This window comes from Sapajus apella, unplaced genomic scaffold, assembly GCF_009761245.1.
Source record: "Sapajus apella isolate SASKATOON/1434 unplaced genomic scaffold, GSC_monkey_1.0 scaffold2, whole genome shotgun sequence".
Lineage (NCBI taxonomy): Eukaryota > Metazoa > Chordata > Mammalia > Primates > Cebidae > Sapajus > Sapajus apella.
Genome location: NW_022436942.1, coordinates 65021126 through 65047121, shown reverse-complemented (window position 1 = coordinate 65047121; position 25996 = coordinate 65021126). Strand labels below are relative to the sequence as shown.

The 25996-nt window shown below is 38.1% G+C and overlaps 1 protein-coding gene across 12 annotated transcripts in view; it reads right to left on the bottom strand.

Annotated features, from left to right (window-relative positions):
- Nucleotides 1-351: 351 nt before the first annotated feature.
- RIC8B (RIC8 guanine nucleotide exchange factor B) overlaps nt 352-25996 on the bottom strand; it is a 115419-nt gene continuing 89774 nt past the window's right edge. For 2 of the 12 annotated variants that reach the window (XM_032285786.1, XM_032285787.1), the window contains one exon: nt 2192-3756. In XM_032285786.1, coding sequence (XP_032141677.1) covers nt 3645-3756 — 112 coding nt within the window. In that variant the 3' untranslated portion in view covers nt 2192-3644. Of the gene's footprint in view, nt 3757-9654; nt 13935-14939; nt 15027-16328; nt 16468-18557; nt 18678-25996 lie in introns of those variants that run through there. The other 10 variants (XR_004271008.1, XR_004271013.1, XR_004271031.1 and 7 more) reach the window with 10 other exon arrangements.

Below are 25996 nucleotides of genomic sequence, written 5' to 3'. Positions count from 1 at the left end.
AATTTTTAATGCAGACTTTTCTAAGTTGCCTGGCTCCCTTTGAATAATTTTCCTTGACTAAAACTAGTAATCTGGGCACTTGAATCAAGTTGTTCTGACTTGTGCTGCCAAGGCTTCTGTAAGACTGGTGCTGTATGGCAAAGCAAGTCTGCTCCTCCTGGTGCCACCCCTAGTTCCTGCTGCTTTCCAGGGGTAACAACTCATGCTGGCTTCTAGAAAGGCAGCAGGCACCACCTTTTTTTTTTTTTGGATGGGCGTGGTGGAAGTCATGATGTCTTCTGTTAGAAATAATATTGGGAAGGCAACTAGCAGTGTCTGCCACAATTCATATAATGGAATATCATATAGCCATTAACTTTTGAAGAATATTTATTGGCATGGGAAAATGCTCACAATATGTTAAAGAAAGCAGGATACAAATATGTAAATACAGCATGATCCCAATCTTGTAGTAAAATAAATTATATATGCATAGAAAAAATACAGGAAGGAAATACACTAAAACATTAACAGTGATTTCAGGATGGTGGGATTTGGGGTAAATTATTTTCTGCATTTTCCAAACTTTCCACAATGAACATATATTACTTTTATAATCAGAGGGGAAGAGGGGGTCAATACAGGTGACGCCTAGTCCTGGGAGGTGGTAAGACTGATGTGGCACTAAGGGGGTGTTTGGAGTCACTTGTACTGCCTCAGTCTGTGTCCTCATTTATAAAGGAGGGATAATAACACCTGCCCTGCCTGCCTCCCAGGACTATTGGGCATCTGAAAGCGTCACAATATCTGGTGATCGTTCCTCTGTAGCAGCAGCTCAAATGCTTTATTTTAGGACACATGCCTCCGTACCCTGGTTCCAAGGTCAGGAGAGTTGGGGCGGAGGGACCAGCCTGCAGCCTTGGTCCCTAGCCTATTCTAAAGGATTCCAGGTCTTTCTTGGAAATCCAGTACTGACCAAGCAAGTACTGGATTTTCCCCACTCATACTTCCACTCCAGGTCATTTCCCTGCTTAAAAACTTAACTAGTTCTGCTGAAATAGTTATTGCTTAAAATGGCCTGAGAATGACCACCCTCCTCATACCACTCTGGTTCCCAGCATTTCAGAGCCTAAGGAGGCACAGTGTGGGCCCAAGTGTGCTGGGGGAAAAGGAGTGGTGCTGGGAATCAGGCCACCAGAGTTGGACTCTTCCTTGCTGTGACATGGGGTAACTTTCACAAGCTTTCTGGAGAGGATCTTTCATATGAGATAAGGTGAGGTTACATGAGATAACATACATAAAAAGCCCAGGATATAGTAAGCACTTAACAGATATTAGTTCTTTCCGAGTGCCAGGTGAAGTCACTCTCTTCTTCTTCCCCGCAAGTTGTCTCTTTTCAAAAACAAAGCTTAGTGCCCAGTGCAGAGAAATGCAAAATGAAACAGAACTCACTGAAAGAAGCAGAAGAGCACAGCTACTTAAACAGGACTGTGAAAACACTGTGTAAAGAAAGCCAGTAAGATGGCATTTCATTAAACACATCTGCATGTAGGTAAGCTGACATGCATGCCAAAGCTATTTGATTATAGAAATTATAAAAATACTTTAAAAATGCATTTGTAGAATGAAATAACAAAAATACTTAAATTTTTTCTAAACTTTTTTTCACTTAATCTAAAATTATGAATTGCCCATTTCATTTTATTTGCTGTTAGTTAAAACCTGGGTCACTCAAAATCTTTCCCTCAAATATTTTGGATGAAATTCTAACATGTATTATCTTCTTCTTAGCCTTTTATAAAATATTCTGGATTTAACTGCTTCTTTTAAATTCATTATGAGAATTAGTCTATAGGCCATACTGTTGTACACATTTTCTGGGTCAACTAGAGTATCCTTTGGTAAGTAGACAGTCCCCGATTTGCTGTCTTGAATGGTTTATTCTTCTCATCTCACAAACTAGTTTTAGTTGGCTTTTTTCTTCTTTCAGTATGCCTGCCTTCAACCTAGCAGACTCTTTCTTTGCCATTTTTTTTTTTAGTGAGCTTCAAAGCCAGCTAACAAAACATGTTGGAAGCGTATGCAAATTTCAGTACAGAGTCTAAGAGTGATATTCTTGAAGATCTCTCCCATAAGTTGTAAGAAACTTTGTGACATCTCTTCTGGCAGCTGGAAGGCCTTTTAAAACTCAATTCCTGATTTTTTTTGTTTTCCAGAGAAATAACTTCTGGATAAATGACCTTTTCACTAACATTCTATGTACTTTACCTATCCTTAAAAAGGCTATTATAAATGAGAGAATGGATGTAAAAACACTTTTAAAAAGCACAAACTAAGTAGCATTGTTTAGCCCATGGATCTATAAAGAAACACACATAGATGGCTAAATTGAATCAACCCCAATGTTTTATTTAAAATTTTAAAAGGCAGTGGTTAAGCACATTATGTTTATATGTATATATATGAATGTATGTACATGTGTATATACATACATATATATACAGGAAACCAACCCCTTTTCAACTTTAGCCACTGATCAGCTAGGCCCACTGTCTATTGCATGATTCAGTTTCTACTTCTTCATAGGACCAATTCTAAAAGTAAAAATAAACAGCCTTTATCAGTTTAACAGTAATTAATTGTGTTTCTTTTTTTTTTTAAAATAAATAAAGTTACTATTAAACTGATCACATATGGTAGAAAGGTAGAATACACACACACACCAGCACACACATAATCCCCAATTTAAAACATGATGTATGAATGACCTATATGTACAAATGGGTGCTTCTGACTCCCCCACCCCAAGCAGAGGCCACGAAAAAACTCCCATTACTAAGGGAGTCTCCATTCTTTCTGGCTGGGATGGAGGATGTGTGTGTTCCTGGCACCCCGGGTGAGACCTCAGAATGCAGACTCCCCATGCACTGATACAGATGATGGTTCAGTTCTATGGTACTAGTGTTCAGGTACATGAGGGAATAAATAGGCATTTGTAGCTGCCTGAGAACTAAACCATCATTTATAACTTTTTATAGGGAGAGAAATGTATTCTGAAGTTATAGCTAAGTGACATACAAACTTTTAGAATATAATCAGTTTGTAAGTCTGAGGCTGTGTGTGTGTTTCTATATATTTATACAAAATTGATATGAAGAATGGGGCTAGGTTTATGGAGCAGCTGCTAGGCTTCCATTTAGTCAGTTCTGATCTAAGAAGTCACTTGCTCAGGGCCTTTATTTACCAGCTCATTCTGCTTCTCACATGACTCTGGCTGCTGGAGAGATTGAGAAGGGGCCACTCACACCAGTGAGGGGAAGGACATGGCTAAATCTTCTGCTAAGAATCTTGGCAAAAAGAATTGCCAGATTCAATCAGGGCCGCATTATAAAATAAAATCCTTCAGTTCCATCCTGATGAAATGGAATTTTTTTTTTTCTGCTTCTAGCCCCTGTAACTCCGTCTAACTGCAGCTCTGTATAAATGCCTCAATATCGCAAAAAACACAGGGTCACCTCTTAAATATGCTGGATTCTCAATGAGTAAACCAGTTAATGTGTTTCTAGCCAAAGCAAGGGCATAAATGTTTTAGAGAAAAGATTCCCCTGGAGCTACAGAGAAAAGATGCTGATAAAGCAATATTGAGAGTTGAGCAGGTGATGCTTTTAGTCTGTGTCAGAGCTGGTCTCTTCGATGACAGAGTACTGGTTGAGTGCTTCCTCCAAAGGCGTTATTGTCCCATCAGGTTTTAGTCCCATTGGTTTAAGCAACTCCTCTCTAGAAAAAGAGATAAAAGAGAGAGAAAGAAAAAAAGTATTCACCAGCATCACACACAGACCCCTCCCCCACCACCCAAATCCACATCCTTTTAAAAAGAAAAGTCTTTAAAAACCAAAGTATTTTCCCTTGAGCTCTCTCTGTGTGTTTGTAATAGGAAAGATGAAAGGGGCATGGAAAGAAAAAGAGGGAGATAAAAGGCTTCATTCACACAGGCCAAACCTACTAAGCCAATTAAAAGTATGAAAAGTCAAGGTCTAAATGGGCTCAGGACAAGGAGCAGGTCTCTTCTGTTTTGAATAATCAACTTTTTTTTTTTTTTCCTTTTGTGGATTGGTTTTGTTTTAGAGAAGTTGAAGCTACCAAAATTTCACCTGCCCCAGTGGTTGGAGCATACAATTAAATGGCTGATTTGATATGCACACACTTCATTCAATGGAATAAATCTGTCGTTTTGATTTTGCCTCTATCTCTAGTGATACTAAGTACTTGTTGATTCATTTCAAATTAGTTGGCCTTCCCCAACTCTCTCCCCGACTTTTCTTTCCTTCTTTCTCTTTCACTCTTTTCTTTCCTCCTCCTCCTTTTTAAAAAACACCATTGCTTTTGTTTGTGGCAGTTTAATTATGGGATTGACAGCCATTTTAATCTCTTCAAAGCTCCCCAACTGCAGCTTTTCAGCTAATCCAATTATATCTACTCCACAAGTTACAGCCTCATCTAAAGATGATTAATTATTGATTAAGCCAATCAAAAAGCATTAGGAAAGATTTATTTAATCTTTTCATAGGCTCTTATTTATTACATGGAGATTATGGTGAATGTACCTGTTGAGTTGCTAACTTCAGTCCTCCCATCCCTAAAAAGGTCAGCGGTGCACTTAAGAGTGGCCTTGAAGAGCCCCATGAACTGCTTAAAACTTATTTATCACAGAAATGGGCATTACACCCCCCCCAAAAAAAACATGTCCATAACCAAAAATCCACATGGCAGCAGCTATAATGTTGGTGGGATTTGGATGGAAGGGAAATGACTCCCTCCTCACAGTTGTCCCTTAGGCCAGCAGAAAGAAGGGCTCTCTCCTGGGAAGGTGCAGCCACACAGTAGTGTAATGGTGTTACAGACACAGTGAAACCTCCTGGGGAGGAGTGAGAACAGCTCAGTGGTCAATGGATAAGCCAACAGGAGCCTAATGAAGAGCTCTGACTAGCTCCAGTAGACTACTTTGAAGTGTCTGAAAATTTTGTTTGGGGAATGTGAACATCTGTCAGGCTAAGTTGAGGCTCCTGAACATTATGAGGGAGGAAATATGTTTCCCAATCCAAGAAATGGGGTCAGAATCATAGAACTTTAAGTTGGAAGGGGTCTTACAGATCATTTAGTCCAACCCCCTTTTTAATAAAGGAGACTGAATGACTCACCCAAGGTCACTTATCTAGTGGCAGGGCTGGACCTGGGACATGGGTCTCCTGAATCCTAGTCCAGTAATCTTTGCAGCCCACTACATCTGGATTATTGCCCTAACTGCATTGGAGGAGCACACTGAGTTCATGTCTTCAACATCTGTTCAGTTACTATGTGACAGGAACTATGTCACATACTAAGAAGAAAAGGAAGATGGGTATACCTCCTGCCTTTGAGGAGCAGGCAAAACAAAACTATAAAAAAAATCATTTAGAGCATAATGGGGTAAATGCTGTCAGAGAATTATGAACAAAGAACTGTGGCAGCTCCTGAGATGAAGTACTGACCAAGCTGCCTGGGGGAGGCAATGCCAAGTGAGGGATCAGTAACTGGTCCTTCACTAGGCAGAGGGCACAGAGCATTTCAGACAAAGGAGACTGTAAAGAGCTCTGAATGGCCCCACTGACTTATGTGATTCTGTAGACCTTTTTGGATTGTGTGCTCTCATGAAGCTGGGAAAGGGCCCAGTGTTTGGGGAATTGGGAGGTTCGATGAAGGAGGGGCAGGAGGTAAGGCTGCGAGGGTAGTTTGGGATGCAATAGTAAAAAATGTCTTAAATGCCACAATAAGGAGTTTAGATTTTACCCTGTAAAGAGTGTTTGATTAGGATTGTTTTATAAGAAAGTACCTCTGGCACAGCATGACAGACACATGGGAATTGGTGGCAGATGGACAAGTCATTAGGGTTCATGATAATAGTGTGTGGGAAAGGAGACAGAGCTGGATGAAATCTGAGGTTGTGGGAAGAAAAGGCAACATTTCTGAGGTAGATGTCACGACTCACTGGTAGGACAAGGGGTTGGTGAAGAAGAGTAGTAAGTAGAGAGTTCCTGTTGTTCCAGCTCTGATGACCAAGTGGATGGTGATTCTATTCACTGGGGCCAGGACATAGGAGATGGAGATTTGGTGGGAAGATGCTCACATATTTTAGGACCTGAAGAACATACCTACATGACAACCAGGTTGAAATGTTCAGTGGACAGCTAGAAACAATCTGTTTCCATTAAAACTTCTCTCTAGCACTGACATAATTACGTATCTGTATTTTAAATTCCTAGTTCTGATTGTGCTAGAGGACTTTGTGATATTGGACACTACATATTAACAACTGATGCAAAAGGAGAAGAGGGAGAACCTGCTAGGAATGAAACACTGAGGGCACAACGAAGTGTGGGGTAGGGACAGGTAAAAGTAGGATTGGCAGATGGGACTAGAGAGAGTCTATCGAGTGGTAAATTGTTGGGTGGATATACCATCACTCCTGAGACTAACACTATTGCATCTCTTTGATAAAAAGATGATTCTGGGGCTAGCTACTAACTGGTATGAAGTATCTAGCACTTTCTCATCTAAACCCAGGAGGAACATTTTCAAAGAAGTTTATCAGCTTTATTCCTGCTCCCTAATCCAATTATGGAAACAATTTAAAATATTAATTTTATGGCCAAATTATGATTTCACTGTCTAACAATGGGCCCCGTATTTTAATTCTTTCTTGTAAACTATTTTTAAGTGTCTACTTTCTGGGTGCTTTGTATCAACCCTCATTAAAACGGAAGCTCCTCTGAAGGCATGAATTTTATTTTCCACATGGCTCTATGCAATGCCTGGGATCATTGATACTTCTGTAGGACAAGCGTCAGTGAAAACTGGCCATACAGTCATGAACTGTGCAAATGAATTAAGGCCGCAATGTGATGTCATGGAAAGAAACAAAAGATCTGGAGTCAGGAAGTCTGTTTGAAGTCCTGATTCTCCTCCACTTACCAGCTGGTGTGATCTTGGGCAAGCCTCTGAGTCCCAGTTTCCCTACCAGTAATATGGGGGTCATGATAATCCTGGCTGTACCTACTGACTAGTGAAGACGTAAGGAGTAATAGGAGGAGGAGGAGGAGTAATAATAATAATGTAGACCAAAGAGTTGTGAATTGTGAAGAACAAATATTTGTTGTTATTATCGTGGTATAGTGGAAAGCACATATAGGTTTTGGAGTCGGATGGACCTGTGCTCTAATTCTGGATCCACCAGTCACTAGCTGTAAGACCATGAACTCGATGGATTCCATTTTCCTTATCTGTAGCATTAGGACAGGAACACATAATTCACACTAAGTTGTGATGAGGGCAAAAGGCTATAATACATACAAAGTGTGTAGTATAACATTAGTCTGGAATGTAATTAGAACCCACAAATTGCAGTTCCTGTCCTTAGGTGCTTACAGAAGGTTTTCCCATGCTAGTTAGGAATTAAGTGGGGGAAGAATATGCAGAGGTAAATAAAAGACATGGTCCCTGTCCTCAAGAAGCTTTTAGTCAGTTCAGAAGATAAAACACACACACATTAAACAATATTGAAAGAATTACAGAACAGCAGATCAACAAGCTTGAGATGATTAACAGGCAGAGCCCTGCTTTCCTTAAACTTGAAAATTCGTCAACACACCCTTACTGTATTTGAAATTGGTTTAAAGGAGATTTCTTGTCCTGTCTGGGAGTAGAAGGAGAGGATCATTTACAGATGTGTGACTGTTTGTTCTTATGGATCCAAGGCTTATTCATACCCCCATCCTAACTTTACTAATCTTCTTCCTCTATCCTTCAACTAGCAGCCCACAAATATCAAAATGAAATATTTGATACAGAGACTCACTCCTAAAAGGCTTGGTAAATGATCTGGTTATATTGGACTGTTTCATTTATAATCTCAGACTATTTCATTTGCAATCTATTGTATCTAGATCAGCATGATGTGGACAGAGAATGGGAAGCTTTAATGAACACCACAGAAGTATTCCTTCACCAGTTATATGAGCTATGCACATGTGGGAGGGACACAGGAGGAGACAGGGATGCTGACCACAGGCTCCCTGCAGTAGGTGGACTCAGGGGCCAGACTGTAATGGCAGTGATGGACATGGATTCACAGGGAGAAAGGCATCCCAGTAGCAGAAGAATTAGTCAAGCAGAGGCACAGAAGCAAGAGTTAGTTGTGTGCAGGGACTGGCAAGCAGGCTGGCTCAGCTGAGGTAAAGGAAAAAAAAAACTCAAAAGAGATACGAGGTATAAAAGAGGATCTGAATGGAGACCTTGAATCCCAGGCTGACAAATCTGGACTTGAGAACAAAGGTGGTATTGTTTTCAATTTCAAGAGCACCACCCCCACCCCCTACTTCTAAGGATATTTAAAATAATTGTCATTACAAAGTTTGAAAGCTATGAAATACTACTGCTCTGATATTTTAAAGAGAATGTCTATGCTTTAATTATTCTATTTTCATATCCCTATGTGTCTAGCACAGTGCCTTGCAGATAGCAGATCCTCAATAAGTGTTTGTGAATGAAATTTATTTGTGCTTGATATTATCTTTCATTTTCCTGAAGAGAAAAGGTATGGTGTCTAATGGGACTCCTAATGACTAGACCATGAAGAGAAAAGCTAAATCTCTGGGTAAAGTTCCATCTTCATCACCAAGATTTACAGGATTAGAAACAGGATTGACATTCCACAGGAAATTCTGTAGAATGCTTTCCAGAGATTTCTTGTTCTCTGCTAGACTGGGAGCAACTTGAGGGCAGAGTCCATGTCTTCTCAGGCTGTGATTTGTCAGTATCTAGTATAGAACACAGCACACAGCAGGTGCTCAGTAAATGTGGCATAAATGGAGAATGGTAGAGACCATTCATTAGGAATCATGCTCATACTATTTTAACTGTAATTATTTCCCTGATGAATTAATATCATCAGGCATTCTGACATTTCAGCAGAAGTCAAGCCCCCTTTTCACCATACAGCCTGGAATTCCCAACCACTAACTGGTATAGATGGGCTTCTTCCATATGGGGCATCGGAAGATCTAGATTCTGGTCTCAGATGTTCCACTAACTTGCTAGGTGTCCTTGGGCAGGTCACTTGCCTCTCTGGGCTTGAGTCTCCCCATCTATAAAGTGAGTGGTTGGACAAGATGATCCCCAATATTCTATACTAATTTCAAGATGCTAAGTATTGAGCTATGAAATAATTTTGATCTATTTTAAAAGCTGCTAGGTTTGTAAAGATACTCAAACTCATTATTACTAAGCCTTTGTTTCTAATGCAGATATTCTAAACTTAAAACACAGCATCCTACTAAATTGTCACAGACATACACCAAGACCACGAACCCTTTCTGCAAGACTACCAGCATATGATTAAAATGATTACAAAGGAAAACCAAAGCAACAGCAAATGCTACAAAAAAGGATCCAAATTCAATCATGGCCCTCAATAAGCAGGCCATTGCATAAAGAGTTACTGGTCCTAAATTCTGAAGGTCCTATCTGAAAAGGATGGCTATGTGTCAAATATATGTATATTATGGTAAAAGGGAGATACTGTATATTGAAATGTGTATCAGGATTAAGATATTCACATAGCAACAACTCCTTCATACTTACCTTCAATGCTACACACAGGCCTTAACACAAGTTAAGACTGCCCTCGTATCAAAAAGTACAGTGATGTCTACTGGATAAAGAGCCCATTCTAGGCACTGTGACAGTATCATGGCGGGCTTCTCATCTGATCAGGCATCTGGCCAGGGAAGAGATAAGCCTCCAAGAATGTTCAACTGGAACGAAACATCATTTAGAAATTTGATCTTACTAAACGATAAGGAACCATAATCTATAAGGGCTTGGCCAGGCAAGAGGACACAGATAAAGCACGTCCAAGAAACGAAACCCTATTTTGCCCCAGCCTAGCCCTTGGGACTGCTAATGGAAACCAAAAAAATACTTTCTTAAAGATTTAGGGATGGGAGATTATGAAATTTACATCATATTCAAAATATTCTGGTCTGTTTTTTTTTTTTCCAGATATATTTTAACATTTTCCTGAGCCACCATTTCCCTGAAAGTATGGTATACTCTGGGATGCCTGGGCTCATATAATTGCTCAGAACCTTAGAGAAGGTCCCACTTTTTAGGGCTTCTGGTTCCTATATGACTTTCCCCCAAAAATGACAGTGCAATATTGGGGTTCAGATACTAACATACCCAATTGCACATTATAGAATAGGTCAGACATGTATGTGTATAAAACACCTTACTTGACCTGAAAGCAAGAGAATACTCTTGCCCACAGCACATGGTTTTGTGCAGTATAAACAAAACATTCAATTCAAGTGTACTTGTTGAAAAACAGGACATAATTAAGCAGTTGATAAAATGCATTCTTGTTTCCCACTTGCAGATCTCCCAAGAGTCCCTTCGAATTTACCTATACGAGTTTCAGCTTCCCGCTTGCCACTTAGCTTGATAACGACTCAAAAATCATTCCCTTGTTTTCAAGGGCTCTTCTTTCTTGTCTGCTCTGTGTACTACAGGGCAGTATTGACACATGGAATTAATGACAGGGTCTGTAATGAAACAACAGTCATGCAAACACCAGTCTGCTCTTTTGATAAAACAGCATGTTAGAGACCTATTCACCTCCCTCTAATTGAGTACTGCATAATAGTTCTGATCCTTTTATGTAACATATTTTGTTCTATGATTAGAAAAGAAGAAAAGGGGGGGAAACATATGAGGCACTGCTTCCTTCAGTCACCCCCTGATTAATTCTCTGTTTTTAATGAGGGCAGCTGCTATTTAGGCAGGTTCTGTTACATACTTGTTTTGTTGACTTCTGTACAATGTATAACAAAACCCAAGACAGGATAATTGGGAACCATTTCTTAGGCACAGGATTCCTGCTCTTAATGTAAGGTTGGCTTGGAAAAAAGAAATCCTGACATTTTAAATTAGCCATTTCATATTTAATTCCTTTTCACATTTGAAAGATGGGATGAGATATTAGTATATAAATAAAGCATTTTAATTAACATAGAGCTTTTCAAAAAATGCCTGTTAGAATGGAGCCTGTGATAGCCCTGAGAAGGAAGCTCTGTAGTTCTTTGTTAAAAGTCCAAAGTTTGGGAGTGTATCAAGATTTCAGCATTACTGGAATAGTTCATAATCCACTGAAGTATAACGGGTTTCTCAATAACTTGTGATATTCTTATAAATGTTTTTACCTTTTTCTCACAGAAATAATATAACCTTTGGACTGGTTAACATGTTCGGTTAGATACTGTGAAATTGTCCTTTGGGCTTTAACTCTAGTCCTTCATCTTTCATCTAATGACTTCCTAGTGCTGACTGGTTATACTGATCTTTCACTAAGCCACTGACTCAGTAGGAATGAGTATGGCAGCTTTTCCATAGCAAATTTGAGGTCTAGGCTACATCTTTCAAAGACGATTCTGAGATCCTACCCTCAGCCCTCATCATTGTGCTTCAGGATTGGGTACAATTGGGAAAGTAAAATATGCCACCTAAAAATACTGTTACCCGAGACAAATGGATATGGCATACTGTCCCCACATTACCATGTCTTGTAATTGGTAATTGTCTAAACCAGGGGTGTCCAATCTTTTGGCTTTCCTGGGCCACACTGGAAGAAGAAGAATTGCCTTGGGCCACACATAAAATACACTTAATACTAATGATATCTGATAAGCTTTAAAAAATGCAAAAACATTTCATAATGTTTTAAGAAAGTTAATTAATTAGTGTTGGGTGGCATTCAAAGGCATCCTGGGCTGCAGGTTGAACAAGCTTGGTAAACAGTCCCATACAGAAGCCTTTTATAAGTTAGGTTTTATTAATGTGATCACATGTATAAGGATTTGTCAGAAGAGCCATAATCATTCTCTTTTTAAAACAATTTAAAAACCTTGTATTAACATGGAATCATAGAAATTTTACTTGTTTCCTTCATAAAGCTTTGTTTTTTAAAACATAAGCTATTTAGCATTTGACCTGATACTTGCAAAGAGCTCAACTATAGAATGAAAAAGCAGTAATGCACGTCCTCGAAATCTTAGTTCTCTTCTAAGGTAAATATGCTTACTATCTGTCTTTTGTGCTTTTCATTGATTTAAAATTTAGAATGTCTTACTTAAAAATAATTAGACTGACAACTTTTGAGAGCTGTTGGTAATTTTCACAATAGCATGCAATCTGTAGTCTCAAGACTGATAACTGAACTTGGATTAGTCACTTAATCTTTGGTGCATTTAATCCTTAAAAAAATACCTCTGACCCTACTTAATTTACAGGGCTATTTTAATAATCAATGGGGATAACATATATGGAAGCATTTTTTAAACCTTAAAACACTATATAAATGTTAGTCTTTTGTCATTGTTCTCATTTCTGTTAGATCACATGCAAAGTTTCTAAAAATCTGCTACCCACCTCACAGTAAACAACATGGTTAAGAAAATATACAGAAAGAGAGATAAGGTATAGTACTGAAAGAATAAAGTTCAGTTTTATCTCTAAGTGGTTTTAAAAATTATTTCTTGGTAATTTATTTACATAATTTTTCTATTCTGTTGTCCAAATTAACAAAATAAATATTAATAAGAGGTGGGCATGCCAACTGACACTGTTGAATAAAGTAGCAGAAACAGAAGTTCTTAATGCTCTTCCCAATTAGGAAGACTTAAAAGTTAAAGAATCAGGAGAGAACTAAGAGAGCAAACAGTCAGTGGAGATGATTCTTATTTGATGTTTCTCTGCTAGTCAAAAGCCATTTCAGACAGTACTTTAACCAGGAGCTCAAAATAGTTATTCCCACTACAGAGCTAAAGAACAATGATTACAATTAGGCAATATAAAGGTAGCCTTGTATCCTACTTAAAGGTGTCTAGCCATTGGAAACATCTCCCAAACCTAAGGATAGACAATATCAAGCTTCTCGAATTAATCCTCCCCTGACCTTAAGGATATATTAATATAGCTGGATCCAAGTCCTCTTAATTCAACTTCCAAGCAATCTTACAGTGTATTTAAATGAGGTATAACAGCACTGTCTAATAGAAATATAATGTAAGCCACAATGTAAGCCAAATATATGTACTCTTAAATGTTCTAGTAGCCACATTGAAAAATAGGTAAAATTAATTTTAATATTTTATTTAACCCAATGTAGCAAAAATATTTCCATATATAATCCATATTAAACAATGAGATATTTTACATTTTTGTGCTGAGTATTTTACACTGATAGGGCATCCCATTTTGGACTAACCACATTTCAAGTGCTCAATAGTCATATATAGCTAGTGGTTACCATACTGGACAGGGTAGATCTACAGAATTTTCTGATGAAAACAGGATCTTTATATTTTCATATCTATAACAGATCTTACAATGCTCTAAAAATTACATCATGTTTGTGAAATGTGCCTGAAAAGCATTTCCTTCACTAACTTTATCACAAAGGGAGGTATAAACACAGTTGTTGATATTTTTGTGAGGAGAGTAAAATAATTTATTTATAAGAAAAAACTATGTTATTTTTCAGTTATAAACTACCTGTTTCAGCCTTAGTAAGTTTAAAATTAATCTTTTGATTAAAGGGAACTAATCCTGTATCTGTACCTGCATTTATTATAAAAGTCATGTTCTAAATAGTACACGGTGACCGGCAAAAAGGGAAAACAAAACACTTATTGGCTAAGGAGTAAGAAAAGGAAGAAATGGTAGAACAATTATCTTTCATTAATATAAATTTTAAAACAGATTTTGATGGCAGAATATATAAGCAAAAAGGCAATGTACCCTGTTAGACAGTGATGGGGTAAGGATAAGCAGAAGATTAACTAGGTCTGGTTCCAATTTAGAAACTAAAAAGGATTAGGAAAAAATGTAATTTGAAATATTATTTCCCTTTGTTAGTTTAAGCTTAAGCCAATCAATGCTCTCTCCCCTTTCCTAGAGGAGGCACCACTATTATATACAAATTGTGTGCAATAGCTAAGGCAAATGAAAATGTATTAGCCACAGTGGACTAGCTGTAACCACACAATTCCCATTCAGATCTCCTGCTAGAGTTGCAGGGGCTTATTTTTTCTGAAGTCAGGGAAGGAAAGACGAGGTGAAGAGGCAGGCAAATTTCATCTGCTTTTCCATCTCTACCCTCATATTAAAAATGTCAAAGGAGGCTTTCTATAATTTCATGCCTCAGGGCTTAATGTTTATGTTTGATAAACATTACAGTTATTCTATATTAAAAGAATTATGGATCCCAATATTTAAATAAGCCAATCATGGCCCAAAATACTTTATGGAATTCCTTTCCGGCCCTGAATTTTATGACATCTGGCTAAGAAATGGAACTGACAAATATACAAAGTCTTAAACCATGTTGGTATTTGAAAGCAAAAATCTGACCTTCAAATTTGGGGATCAGCTATTTTCATCGTTTTATCATCACATACTGTGGAAATCACAGGGTACAAGGCACTGTACTAGCTAGACATGATGGGATTTATAGGGTTCAGATTCTTTTCAAACTCTTTAGACCTCCAGGTGCACCGCCAATCCCCTTATCTACATCTGTCACAAATACAATCTTTACACTAAAAAAAAAAAATCACTTGGAAAACTCTTAAGTCAGCTGGTATTCAACAGGAAGAAAGTATCTGAGCACTAATCTCTCCAGTATCTTTGAAAATCCAGGTAAGAGAAAGCTGCTAAAGTGGTGAGCTCCTTGAGGCAGTGGCTATGTCCAGCATGGAGGCAAAACAGAAATGTAATTTTAACTTTTACATTGGTGGTTTTACAATTTTGGTAGTGAATAACCTCTATACCCTACACCAGGCTTAGTAACAGTATTTGGCATGACCAACCTTAGTCATCATCACTTTGGTAAGTGCTTTGGCACGGGCCACTGTTGCTAACCACCATCCTGGTGCAGGTCCTTCACATCTGCTCTCCTATGGATGGAAAAAAGGAAGTGTCTAGTGTCCATTCATTGGCCACATCACCTCCAACCCTATCCTTTACTCACATGCCTTTCAATTCAGGTGCAGGAGAACATGATTTCATTTTTGAGAAGGAAAGTTAATCAGACAAAGCTATGGTACACTATTAGCACAATAAAGACTTGGTTGAATGCAGAACAGCCAAGAGTAAAAGGAAGGGAACTAACCAATAGTACAATGCTGACAGGGTGATTAGGAAGTGTTCCGGCAAACACTTACTGTAACAGAGAGACACAGTAGCACAGTGGACAGAGCAAAGGTCTTGAGTTCTGGAAAATGAAGGCCTAGTCTCATTTTTTTAAAAAATTAAGGTAGAAAGAGAATGTATGTGAAACGGTTTTACAAACTGTTAAAAGGAAATGAATTATCAGTCATTAGCTTGGAAATGCTGTGGGCAATTCTTTGGTACTTGCTTCCCCCAATGAGAAACCTGATAACATACTATATTAATCAAATAATGGCAAAACAACCTGAGCTATTTAGAAGAAATAAGTAGTATGTGACTATCCAAGACTTATTAACAAGATTAAATTTCTCTCTACCTGGAATGAATGGTCATTTTTCTATTAAAAACCTCAAAATTCTAGGATCAGCACAAATGCTAGCTTTCCTGTGAAACAGTCCCTGAATCATCCATACAGAATGAACTAATCCTTTTCCTGGGTGCTTACAGTTCAACATAGACCTCATTTTGTCATTATTTCCTTCTACTTTGTATTCTAGACTAGACTGCAGTCATTTCTTCCACTAGAATGTGAGTTTTCCAAAGGCAGAGACTGTCACATTCGCCTCGGAATCTTCCTCAGCTTTCTAGCACAATGCCTTGCAGAGAGTAGCTGCTTAGTCAGTGTTCCCTGAATTGTACTGAGTTCAGTCTATTTTGGCTTTATGGCATCTTTTTTACCTCAAAAAAAAGTGAAAAAAGAGAAGAAACTTAAGACTAATGAGGAATACAGCACAAAAGACATGTAAGACGCATAAAGAATGGCTTCATTCTTTGCATTACTGCTTTGGAATGCCCACTGCTGATCTTTATACAGTTTTGTCATTGATTGTATTTAGTGAGAGCAAATGTTAGAAAGCACACGAAGGCAGACAATGTAAAACACCCACCACACGTCATGCAAAAATTCTGTATGATTTAGAACTATTCTCAAGGTGCCTTTTGCTTCAACTTTAATGACAAAATTGGTACCATCAAAGCCAATATAAGACATATTTGCTCTGCTTTACACATGCAAAAATCAGTGTCACCTTCAGCTGGGCATCTGCTGGGTATTTCCAGATAAGTAGGCATCTTCTTTGAGGCATAGTTTAAATCAGGTGGAAGCTTGGTTATTTCAGACTTGACGTTTGTACATTTGTTGACAGCTTCTATAATATGTGGATTCCCCTGAGATTAAAAGGAGAAGGACCTAGCACCTTTGTTTTCTGTGCCTGTGATAGAGATGCCTTGTGAAATGGCAGTGTCTCTATTAGTAAACCAAGTATGTGGATTATATTGCATAGTCTTAGGCAGTTATTTTCCTTATCTCCCATTTTCCTATCTTGGAGTTTACTCATCCAGGGTAGATGGGCCAGTTAAGTAGTATTTGTGTTAACCTTTAAAAACTCATGTTGTTGGTCAGAATGTATTATTTATGCAACTGGTTTACTGTCCTAACACACTAATATGTTCTACTCAGGTCCTTGCTGATACTTCCTGTCAGGTTTCTACCAGACGGACTCTGTTGGTACTTTTTTTTTTTTTGAGACCGAGTTTCACTCTTGCCCAGGCTGGAGTGTAATGACGTAATCTTGGCTCACCACAATCTCCGCCTCCTGGGTTCAAGCGATTCTCTTGCCTCAGCCTCCCAAGTAGCTGGGATTACAGGCATGCACCACCACACCTGGGTAATTTTGTATTTTTAGTAGAGAACGGGGTTTCTCCATGTCGATCAGGTTGGTCTCGAACTCCTGACCTCAGGTGATCCGCCCGCCTTGGCCTCCCAAAGTGCTGAGACTACAGGCGTCAGCCACCGCGCCTGGCCCGACTCTGTTGGTTCTTATCCTGTTGTTCTTATATCATCACTGTGTTTCATTAGCTACATCAGCTCCTTCTGGAAGCAGCTAAACATACATTTTTATATATTCATTTCAAACTTATTCTGCCTCCTATAGGTTTGCTCTATCAATATCTTCTCTGTGACTATTAATTCCTCTGGGAAGGAACATGTCTGTTCTATACGAAGGTATGGAAAATGTAATTTGCAAACAGGCAACAATGTCTTTTTGAAGATTGTGAGCATGGTCAGTTAGCTGTAAATTCTAACCGTCTTGAGAAAGGATGAAAATTTAAAATGGCTAGGTGGAAGTTACTGAGTTCTCGTCATATTAGCTTTAAAGATAATTAAGCTATTTACTACTAAACAACCTCTACCACATTACCAGCATCATACTCTGTGGCTGGATAAATATCCAAACTTGTCACACTCCCCATGTCAGTCTTTTGTTCTTGTCCATTTCTACCCTAAGCCTCTGCTGTGCCCTTAATCTCTGCTTGTTTCTGTATTCTACCTTTTCCCTTTCATGGTTGGCTTTCTGGCTTTTCCATTCCAATGGCGCCTTCTTTTGATTGATGGATACTAGCCTTTATGTAGTTACTGTGAAAAAGGAGATGGCCAGAAGAAATTCATCTTTAAGTGGCAACTGCCACCAACACACAGAAGCATTCATTCAAGATGGCTTAAAGAAGATAGTGATTCAATGTATGACTGGAAAATAGAGCGATTCAGCCAAGTATGAAAGGAATTCTTTTCTAATAACTCCTCCAAGATGACTAGTCGTTGATTAGTATACATTTGATTTAATTACTTTCAAAACTGGTTATTTTTGGAGGGGAAGGAGGTGTAAAGCAAGAGGGGAGGGGAGTTTTTTTGTTTTGTTTTTGTTAGAACTCCTAATTAATACAAGTCCCTGTTTTCAGAAAATCCTTCATTTGAGCTATTTCTTTTCACTTTTTCTTATTGGGTGCATGACATTTTAGAATTCTTGGTTTCAGCAGCAACCCAAAAAGGCATAATTGCAAACTTACACATCAAAAATGAAAAAAAAAAAAAAAAAAAACAAAAAACAAAAACAAAAGCATCATGATTTGAAACAAAAGCTAAAACAGGCTAAAACAAAAATACAAGCAGCAGCAAAATCACTGAATCTAACTCACAGCATCTTTTTGAAGACAGGGAGGTTAGTTGGTTAAATATTACAGTGCTCTGGTAGTTACTATCTTAGCTTTGAGAATTTAAATGTTTAGGAATGAACATCCAGAAGCGGCACATGTAGAAAAACCATGGTAGCCAAGAGATATCTGAACTGCTGCCTGGGCCACCTTATTCCAATCAACATGGATTTCCAGAGTTGCTGTTCTATGGTAACTCTCGGTGAGAGAGACAAAGAAATAGACCATTTTTAGAAACCAAGCAAAAATGGATGGGAATACAATACCTGGAAAGTTTATCAAGCATGTTGACAAGTTTCATGGCTTCATATTCTTTTTGTTCTTCTGTCATTTCATCTATGGGGTTTGGCATTGGTTCCTCTAAATGACCAGTGATAAGATTAATGCTACAAAAAGAAAAAAAAGTTATGCTGTATGTTTTAAAATTATGCTCTTTCTATACTTTTCTGGTCCAACTTGTAAGTGATAATAAGAAAGAGTATAATAGCCAAAAAATTGGCAATAATTTCAATTTTATGATATAGAACTGATATAGGAATTTTTTTAAATGGACTTTTCTACTAATTTGCTTTGGGAAATTGACTATAGTTACTTTTATTAAAAAACGAAAACTGTCTTGCCAACTTTTTTTTTTAATGCATGGTTGCTTTTTAAAAATACAAAATTTGATTAGTGCCGTTAGGATGAATATCCATGGATGCACAGTTTATCCATTAATTCTAAGGGGACATATGATTTCAGGAAAGAAGAAATGAGGAAATCCATTTGGTGATACAGCATAAAACATACAAAAAAATTGGAAAAATGATGACAGGCTGCAATCTGGAAATGAAAGCATGCCAATTTATAATCTCAGGAAATTAGTCCATTAGTGAGACCACACAGGGCAATGGATGTTTAAATAATAAAAGATAAAGCAGAAGAACAATTTTAATTAGGTTTGATCTGGCCTAGATTTAAAAAAAGGAATAAAATCTAGCCTACCAAGAGACAGGTATATCACCCTGGCTTTCTGGAAATAGATTTAATGCAGTACTTAAAATGAATACCTTGCATAAACTTTGTTATGAGACTATAATACCAAACAAACTATTCTCTTAGAAAAAAGCCATATATTTTTTTTGAGGTGAAGAAAAAAAAGATAACTCTTTCAATGCCTCCTAAATATCTACAACAAACATTTTTCTAGAGAAGCAGACAAGAGATTACAGTATCTTATAGTAGCCAAGTACAGATAGTTTGTTTTTTGTTTTGTTTTTTTTTGATGGAGTCTCGCTCTGTCACCCAGGTTGGAGTACAATGGCACCATCTCAGCTCACTGCAACCTCGGCCTCCCAGGTTCAAGTGATCCTCCTGCCTCAGCCTCCCAAGTAGCTGGGATTACAGGCACATGTAACCACACCTGGCTAACTTTTGTATTTTTAGTAAAGACAGGGTTTTGCCATGTTGGCCCAGCTGTTCCCAAACTCCTGAGCTCAAGTGATCCTCCCGCCTCAGCTTCCTAAAGTGCTGGGATTACAGGCATGAGCCATGGTGCCCAGCCGATAGTTTGTTTTTAATGATCAAATTAAATATCCTCCAAATAGCAATTGCTAATAAATTGCTTTCTAATGTCTATGAACACAAATGCTTTCAGGAGCCAGTTAAGATAAGCAAGTAAGTAGGTCAAATACACACAATGTGGAGCGTTGGGAGATTGGAATCAACTGGAAAACAGTCCTGAGTCAAAATAAATAAATAAATAAATACTGGCCAAGACAGAGACACAGTGATTAATTAAATCTTCTGGTGGCCAGCTTGCAACCTGTTTGAGACTTTTGCTTGGGCAAGTTACTTTCTTTACTGACCAGGGCTTTTCTCATTTGGGGTAAAGACTAGCTTACCATGTACTGTTATCTATGACTGTTAGATTTTCTTTTCTTTTTCTACCTTCCTCAGAAGCTGCAAGACATACATATTCTTATGGAAGGAGTCAATGCTCACTATCCTTGAAAACCTGATTTAAAACCTATCTTGCCATTCTTGCATAAGGCCTATATCTAGAGCCATGCTTAAAAAACTTTTTTCACCCATTAGAAACCCAATATATAAAACAGACAAAAGTGAATTGCTCAGGCAAAAAGGGGATGGAAATAGTCAAGGAGATGGGAGCCTAGAGTCCCTTTATCTGTCCCCTACCCACTTGTTTTCTCTTAAGGCACTTTCACAGGTTCTAGGACAACCTGAAAACCCATGGCCTTGTCATCTATTCCTAGCCTTGGCTGTACATTAGAATCACTTGAGAAAATTTTTAAAAAGCTTGGGCCTCACCTTAGACCAACTAAATCTGTGTGTGTGTGTGTGTGTGTGTGTGTGTGTCCACAGTGCTTGCTTTAGACACCCATTGTGTGCTACTATTTTCTCTCCTTTTTACAGGTGATCATAGAAGAGAAAAAGGCCTCTAGTTAGAGGCCATCAACAAAAATGCTGAATGGGCCATCGTATTTCCTAAAAGTCAAGAACAAAGCAGACCCAGACAAGGCTTCTAAGAACTATGGAGATGTATCCAGATGCCACACTGAAAATACAATTCCACCACCCATCCATTATTTACTCAGGCATATAACAAGACATCTTTCACTGGTTTCTTTTCTGCCACCTGTTAAATTAGAAAAACAACTAGTCTTATAAATAGATGTGCTTAATATAGATAAATACCACTTCCCAAGCAAAGAAAATCGGGCCTTAGAAGGAAGTATAAGGGAAGGTAGATGTATTAACTATGTAGGTCATGCTTATTTGCCTCTTGAGAGATAGCTTCTCTCCTCCAATTCAGTGGAGCTGTGATTTGAAAAATCAGGCCTGTACACAGTTTTAGGATATAATGACTTTGCACACACGATCATATGCTTCAGGGAAAAAATATGTCAGGAGGACACACTGGTAAACTGTGGTATTATGGGCACCACAGCATACAAAGTCATTATATGAATTCCTAGATTAGGACACAATTTGATGTTTTTCTTGGTTTACTTTAGAGCTTAGTGGAAATAAAGTCTGTTTTCCATAAGCTGACCTCAAGTCCCCTGGCTGCTAAAATGATATAATGGTTTGCTCTGAAATTAGCTACTGAAGTAACACAATTCTTTGCTATCTGAGTATAAAAGCAGGAGCCAGAAATTCATTCTTACAGAATAAGAACTCATTTTTTGCCCATGGAGTAAGACATTTAAACCCCCCAAAGTCACTCCAGGGATTTGGGTTTCATTTTTTCTTTAAAAAGACATTTTCCCCCTGGATCTTCAGAAGAATGTAAACGAAGCCACAGAAAACACAAGTTAGGGCACTGAAGTACAGTGTACCACTCTCCTATGGGGAAAATGCCAACGTACTGTGGCAGAAGGCAGACAAACACTATCTCTTCTCCCGCTCCCCACTTCACACCAGAGTCTCATGCAGTTTCCCTACCCAGAAAGGAAGAGAAAACAAGTAATAGTCACCATGACAACAAAGATGTGAGAGTTCATAAAATAGGTTACTTTTGATGGAACAAAATACCTGACACCTTTACAACCTCAAATAGTATAGTCTGAGACACCACAGTCCAGGTTTCAAGATCTTAACACTACGAAATTCTGGCGTTACTTTTATTTTATTCCAAAACTTGGAGTCTTAAAAAGCTTTAAGGACCCTAATTGTGGTGGACATTTTATTGGGTAATTATCACGATCTCTTCCACCTTGTCTCTGCTCCCCTGTCCCATTTTCATAGCACTTCAGTTCTATTATTTATGACTTCCAATTAGGTGACAAGAAGTGTCTAAACTCTTATCTGTGGTATTTCATCATAAATATTGTATAGGACTATTACATGAACTGACAGCAGCTATGGGCCTGAAGACAAAAGGATTAAGACACACTAAAAAGGTATGGACAAATGAACACATGTATAAAATCTGAACTGTATTTCAAGTCTTTTGCTCTTTCTTCAAATTTTTGCTACCTTTGGCCAACATCCACAGAACTAGGTCATTTCACAAAAAAGATCCATTAAATGTTCATTCAGCTACATGAAAATTAACTTCAATCTCTACAATGTGTGGCTTAAATTGATTCAAAGCATTCTGATTTAAAAAGGAACTCTAAAGTCAACCTGCAGGAGCTGTCAAGATAAGTGAACAGGATAAGCTGTCAAACCAAAGAAGCTTATGCCTCATATGACGGGGACCACAGCTACTCAACTCAACTAGTTGCCACATAGAATGCAGGCCCTATGTTACCAGAACTTCTAATTTTTCAAAGGTCAGAAATCAAGATTTTCATCTAAAATAGCTGAATTTAAAATGTTGGTAATTACATCAAGAAGCACTGTGTAAAACAAAAAAGCATAAACACCAAATAACCAATAGTACATGGGGCAAACCAAACAAAACATACTTGTGGGCTAAATCCAGACAATTTGCAACCTCTACAAAAGGGATCAGGGTTTTTAGGAAAAGGCGTTTTGTAAGCCAAGACCAGGAAAGAAGGGGACAGATGGGTGGGAAAGGAGATGTTATATGCAAATGAAGCTAAAAACATCTTTTGGCAGAGGGGTGGGGGGGGCGGGACCCCAGAATATATGGCTCTCCCAAAAACAATACAAAGAACAAAAATTTTTTTACCGTATCTGAATTTTTTTTTGAATTCTATTCCCTGGGTCCCATTCCTCAACTAGATGTGGAGCTTGATGAGGGACGAGAACTCAATTATCTTGGTAACTTAATGCCGAGGAGGGGCTGACTGACTCAAAAAATTCATTCAACAAAAATTTACTGATTGCTTACTGCGTGCTGGGCACATCTATATGAACAAAAACAGACCAAAAAAACAAAACAAAACAAAAAAAACCCTTCCCTCATGGAGCTTATTTTTTAGAGGAGAAAACAGACCTAATGAATAAGTAAGTTATATGGAACGTCAGAAGGTGATAAGCACTGTGAGAAGAAAAGGGCAATGAAAAGAAGTATGAGGCGGAGTGGTAAAGGCAGGAGTGTTAACAAGGGCACAGAACAGGTGATACCTGAGTGAAGATTTGAAGGAGGTGAGGGAATAAGATATGGCAGCTATCTGGAGGACAGACATTCCAGGTAGAAGGAACAGCAGTCAATAGGCCTCGGGCAGGAAAGTGTCTGCAGTACCTGACACAGTGAAGAGGTCAGTGTGGCAATAGCATAGCAAGAAAGGGTGCAAGTATACCACTTCAAGGACTCTGACTGACCTACTGTAGACTTCTCAACAGTTGACTAGTCTGATTTACATATTATAAGGATCATACTGACATGAAGAGGAACAAAGGTAGAAGTAACAAGACCAGTGAGAAGGCTACTAAAATGATCTAGAGAGAGAGATTTTAGCTCGGACCAGAGTGGTAGCAGCGATGGCAAATAAAAAGGGTAATTAGATTCAGAATGTATTATGAAGATAGGACCAGAACTACCTGTCAGATGTATGTGAATATTTACCAATTTAGAATGAATCAAATGGATTTTTGTGTTTTCAAGGATATCGGGGGTATACAGATACATTTTCTTCATTTTCTGATTTGGTTATATCAAAGAAAGATAATAAATGCTCTGAGAACATGGAAGCTATCTGAGGGGCAAACTCATTTCTCTCTCTGATTGGCTTTGAAACAGAATATAGTTGAAGTTAAAATAAGCTCTGACTTCACATCCATTAGGATGGCTATTATTAAAAATCACAAAGACAACCCCAGAAAATAAATGTTGTGAGGATGTGGAGAAAAGGGAATCCCTGTACACTGCAGGTGGGGATATAAAATGGTGCAGCTGATATGTAAAATGTTATGGCCGTTTGGCAACAAAATTAAACCCAAGAACTATCCACCACGTGATACTGCACTTCTGGGCATATACGCAAGAGAACTGAAAGTAGGGACTTGACAGATATTGGTACACACATGTTCAGCAGCATTATTCACAACAACCAAAAGGTATATATGTAATGTATATACACACAATGGAATATTATTCAGCCTTAAAAAAGGAAACTTTGACATGTGCCACAACATGAATCTTAAAGACATTATTCTAAGTGACACTAGCCAGTCACAAAAGGAGAAATATTGTCTATGATTCGACTTATAGAGAGTCTTAGATTCCATAGAGACAGAAAGTAAAATGGTGGTTACCAGGAGCTAGAAGGAGGAGAATGGGTACAGTTTCACTGGGGACAAGGAAAAAGTTCTGAGGTGAGATAGTGGTGATGGTTGCGCAACAGTGTAAGTGTACTTAATGCTACAAATTTATTCACTTAAAACTGACTAAAATGGTAAATTTGATGTTACATATTTTATCCCCAAAGTAAAAAGGCAGAGTGAAGGGCACAATAAAACTTGCTTTTCCTGCCTCAAAAAACAACAAAATTCCCAAAAACCACAACCTCTAGAGTCAGGCCACCTGACCACTTAGGAATTGTTTGCTCTGGACAAATTACTTGATTAACTGCATTTAGTTTTCTCATCTGTAAAATGAGATTAATTCTACCTCAAAGAGTTGTTGTGAAGGTTATATTAGACAGTATTTGTCAAGTTCTTAGAAAAGTGCCTGGCACATATTAAGCACTCAGTAAATACTAGCTATCGTTACTGGAGTTAGGGAACCACTTGCAGAGAAACAGGCAACACAGAAGGCCTCAGATGATCCAGGGGGTAAGTTACTCTATTCAGTCAAATCCTTACTATGAAGATGCATATGTAACCTTCATTGAGAATTATTGTATAAATGACACACTGATTCTCCATAAAAGAAGTAGCATAAATTATGAAACTACATCCTAATTCAGGTTTTCGCATTACATTGGCAATGGACAGAACTAGTGTAACATGGTGCCATTCTTTCATTTACTTATCTGATATTTACTATGTATCTACCATGTATTAGCCAACATAAATATATATATACAGGTATACCAAATTGCATCTAGGCAATAAAACAAAAAAGGCTTCAAAATGCCTTTTTAAATTATACTGTTTTTCAAATGTTTCCCATGTCAGGCTGTTTAAGAGTAATAACCTTGACATAAAGGATACAGAAAACTGACGATTATGAAACTATAGCAAATAAACACTGGAGCAAAGCTCAGTACTGTAGTTAAGCTAATATACTAGGCCTCTTTCACCTCTGGTCTTTTAGAACTCTGAATTTAGATGTGTTTTATGACTGCTTCCAGTAATAGGTTCTAGTTCCTGGAAATGCTGTTTTACATAAATACATCATCACAGCCCAAACTGGGCAAAGAGAAAAATCTTCATGTCCTGGTTTCTGAGTCACCTACTTCAAGAAATATTTAATATTAAAAACAAATTTATAAAGCCCAATATAATGAGACAACTATAAAAAGACTTGACTGAAGCAGATAGCAAAATCTTGACAAACAAAATGTATCTTGCCTTGTGCTGAAGAAACTGTTTGTACAGCTGGTGGCACAGCTACAGCTGAGAAAAATGTGGTCAAGTAGAGGAAACACCCAAGTTCATCAGTATAATGATTTTAAGCTTCTGGAACTGATTATGAACTAGTGTGGTGTGTTAAGTATACAAGGAGGTTCCCTAGGGTTTTGCTCACTTTTGGCCATCTGTTCCTCCTATCCACAAAGCAGTTTTTTAAAGACACCTCTTTAGGCCTCTAGATGCCTGTGCACCCTGTGAAAGCCACTCGTCTAAA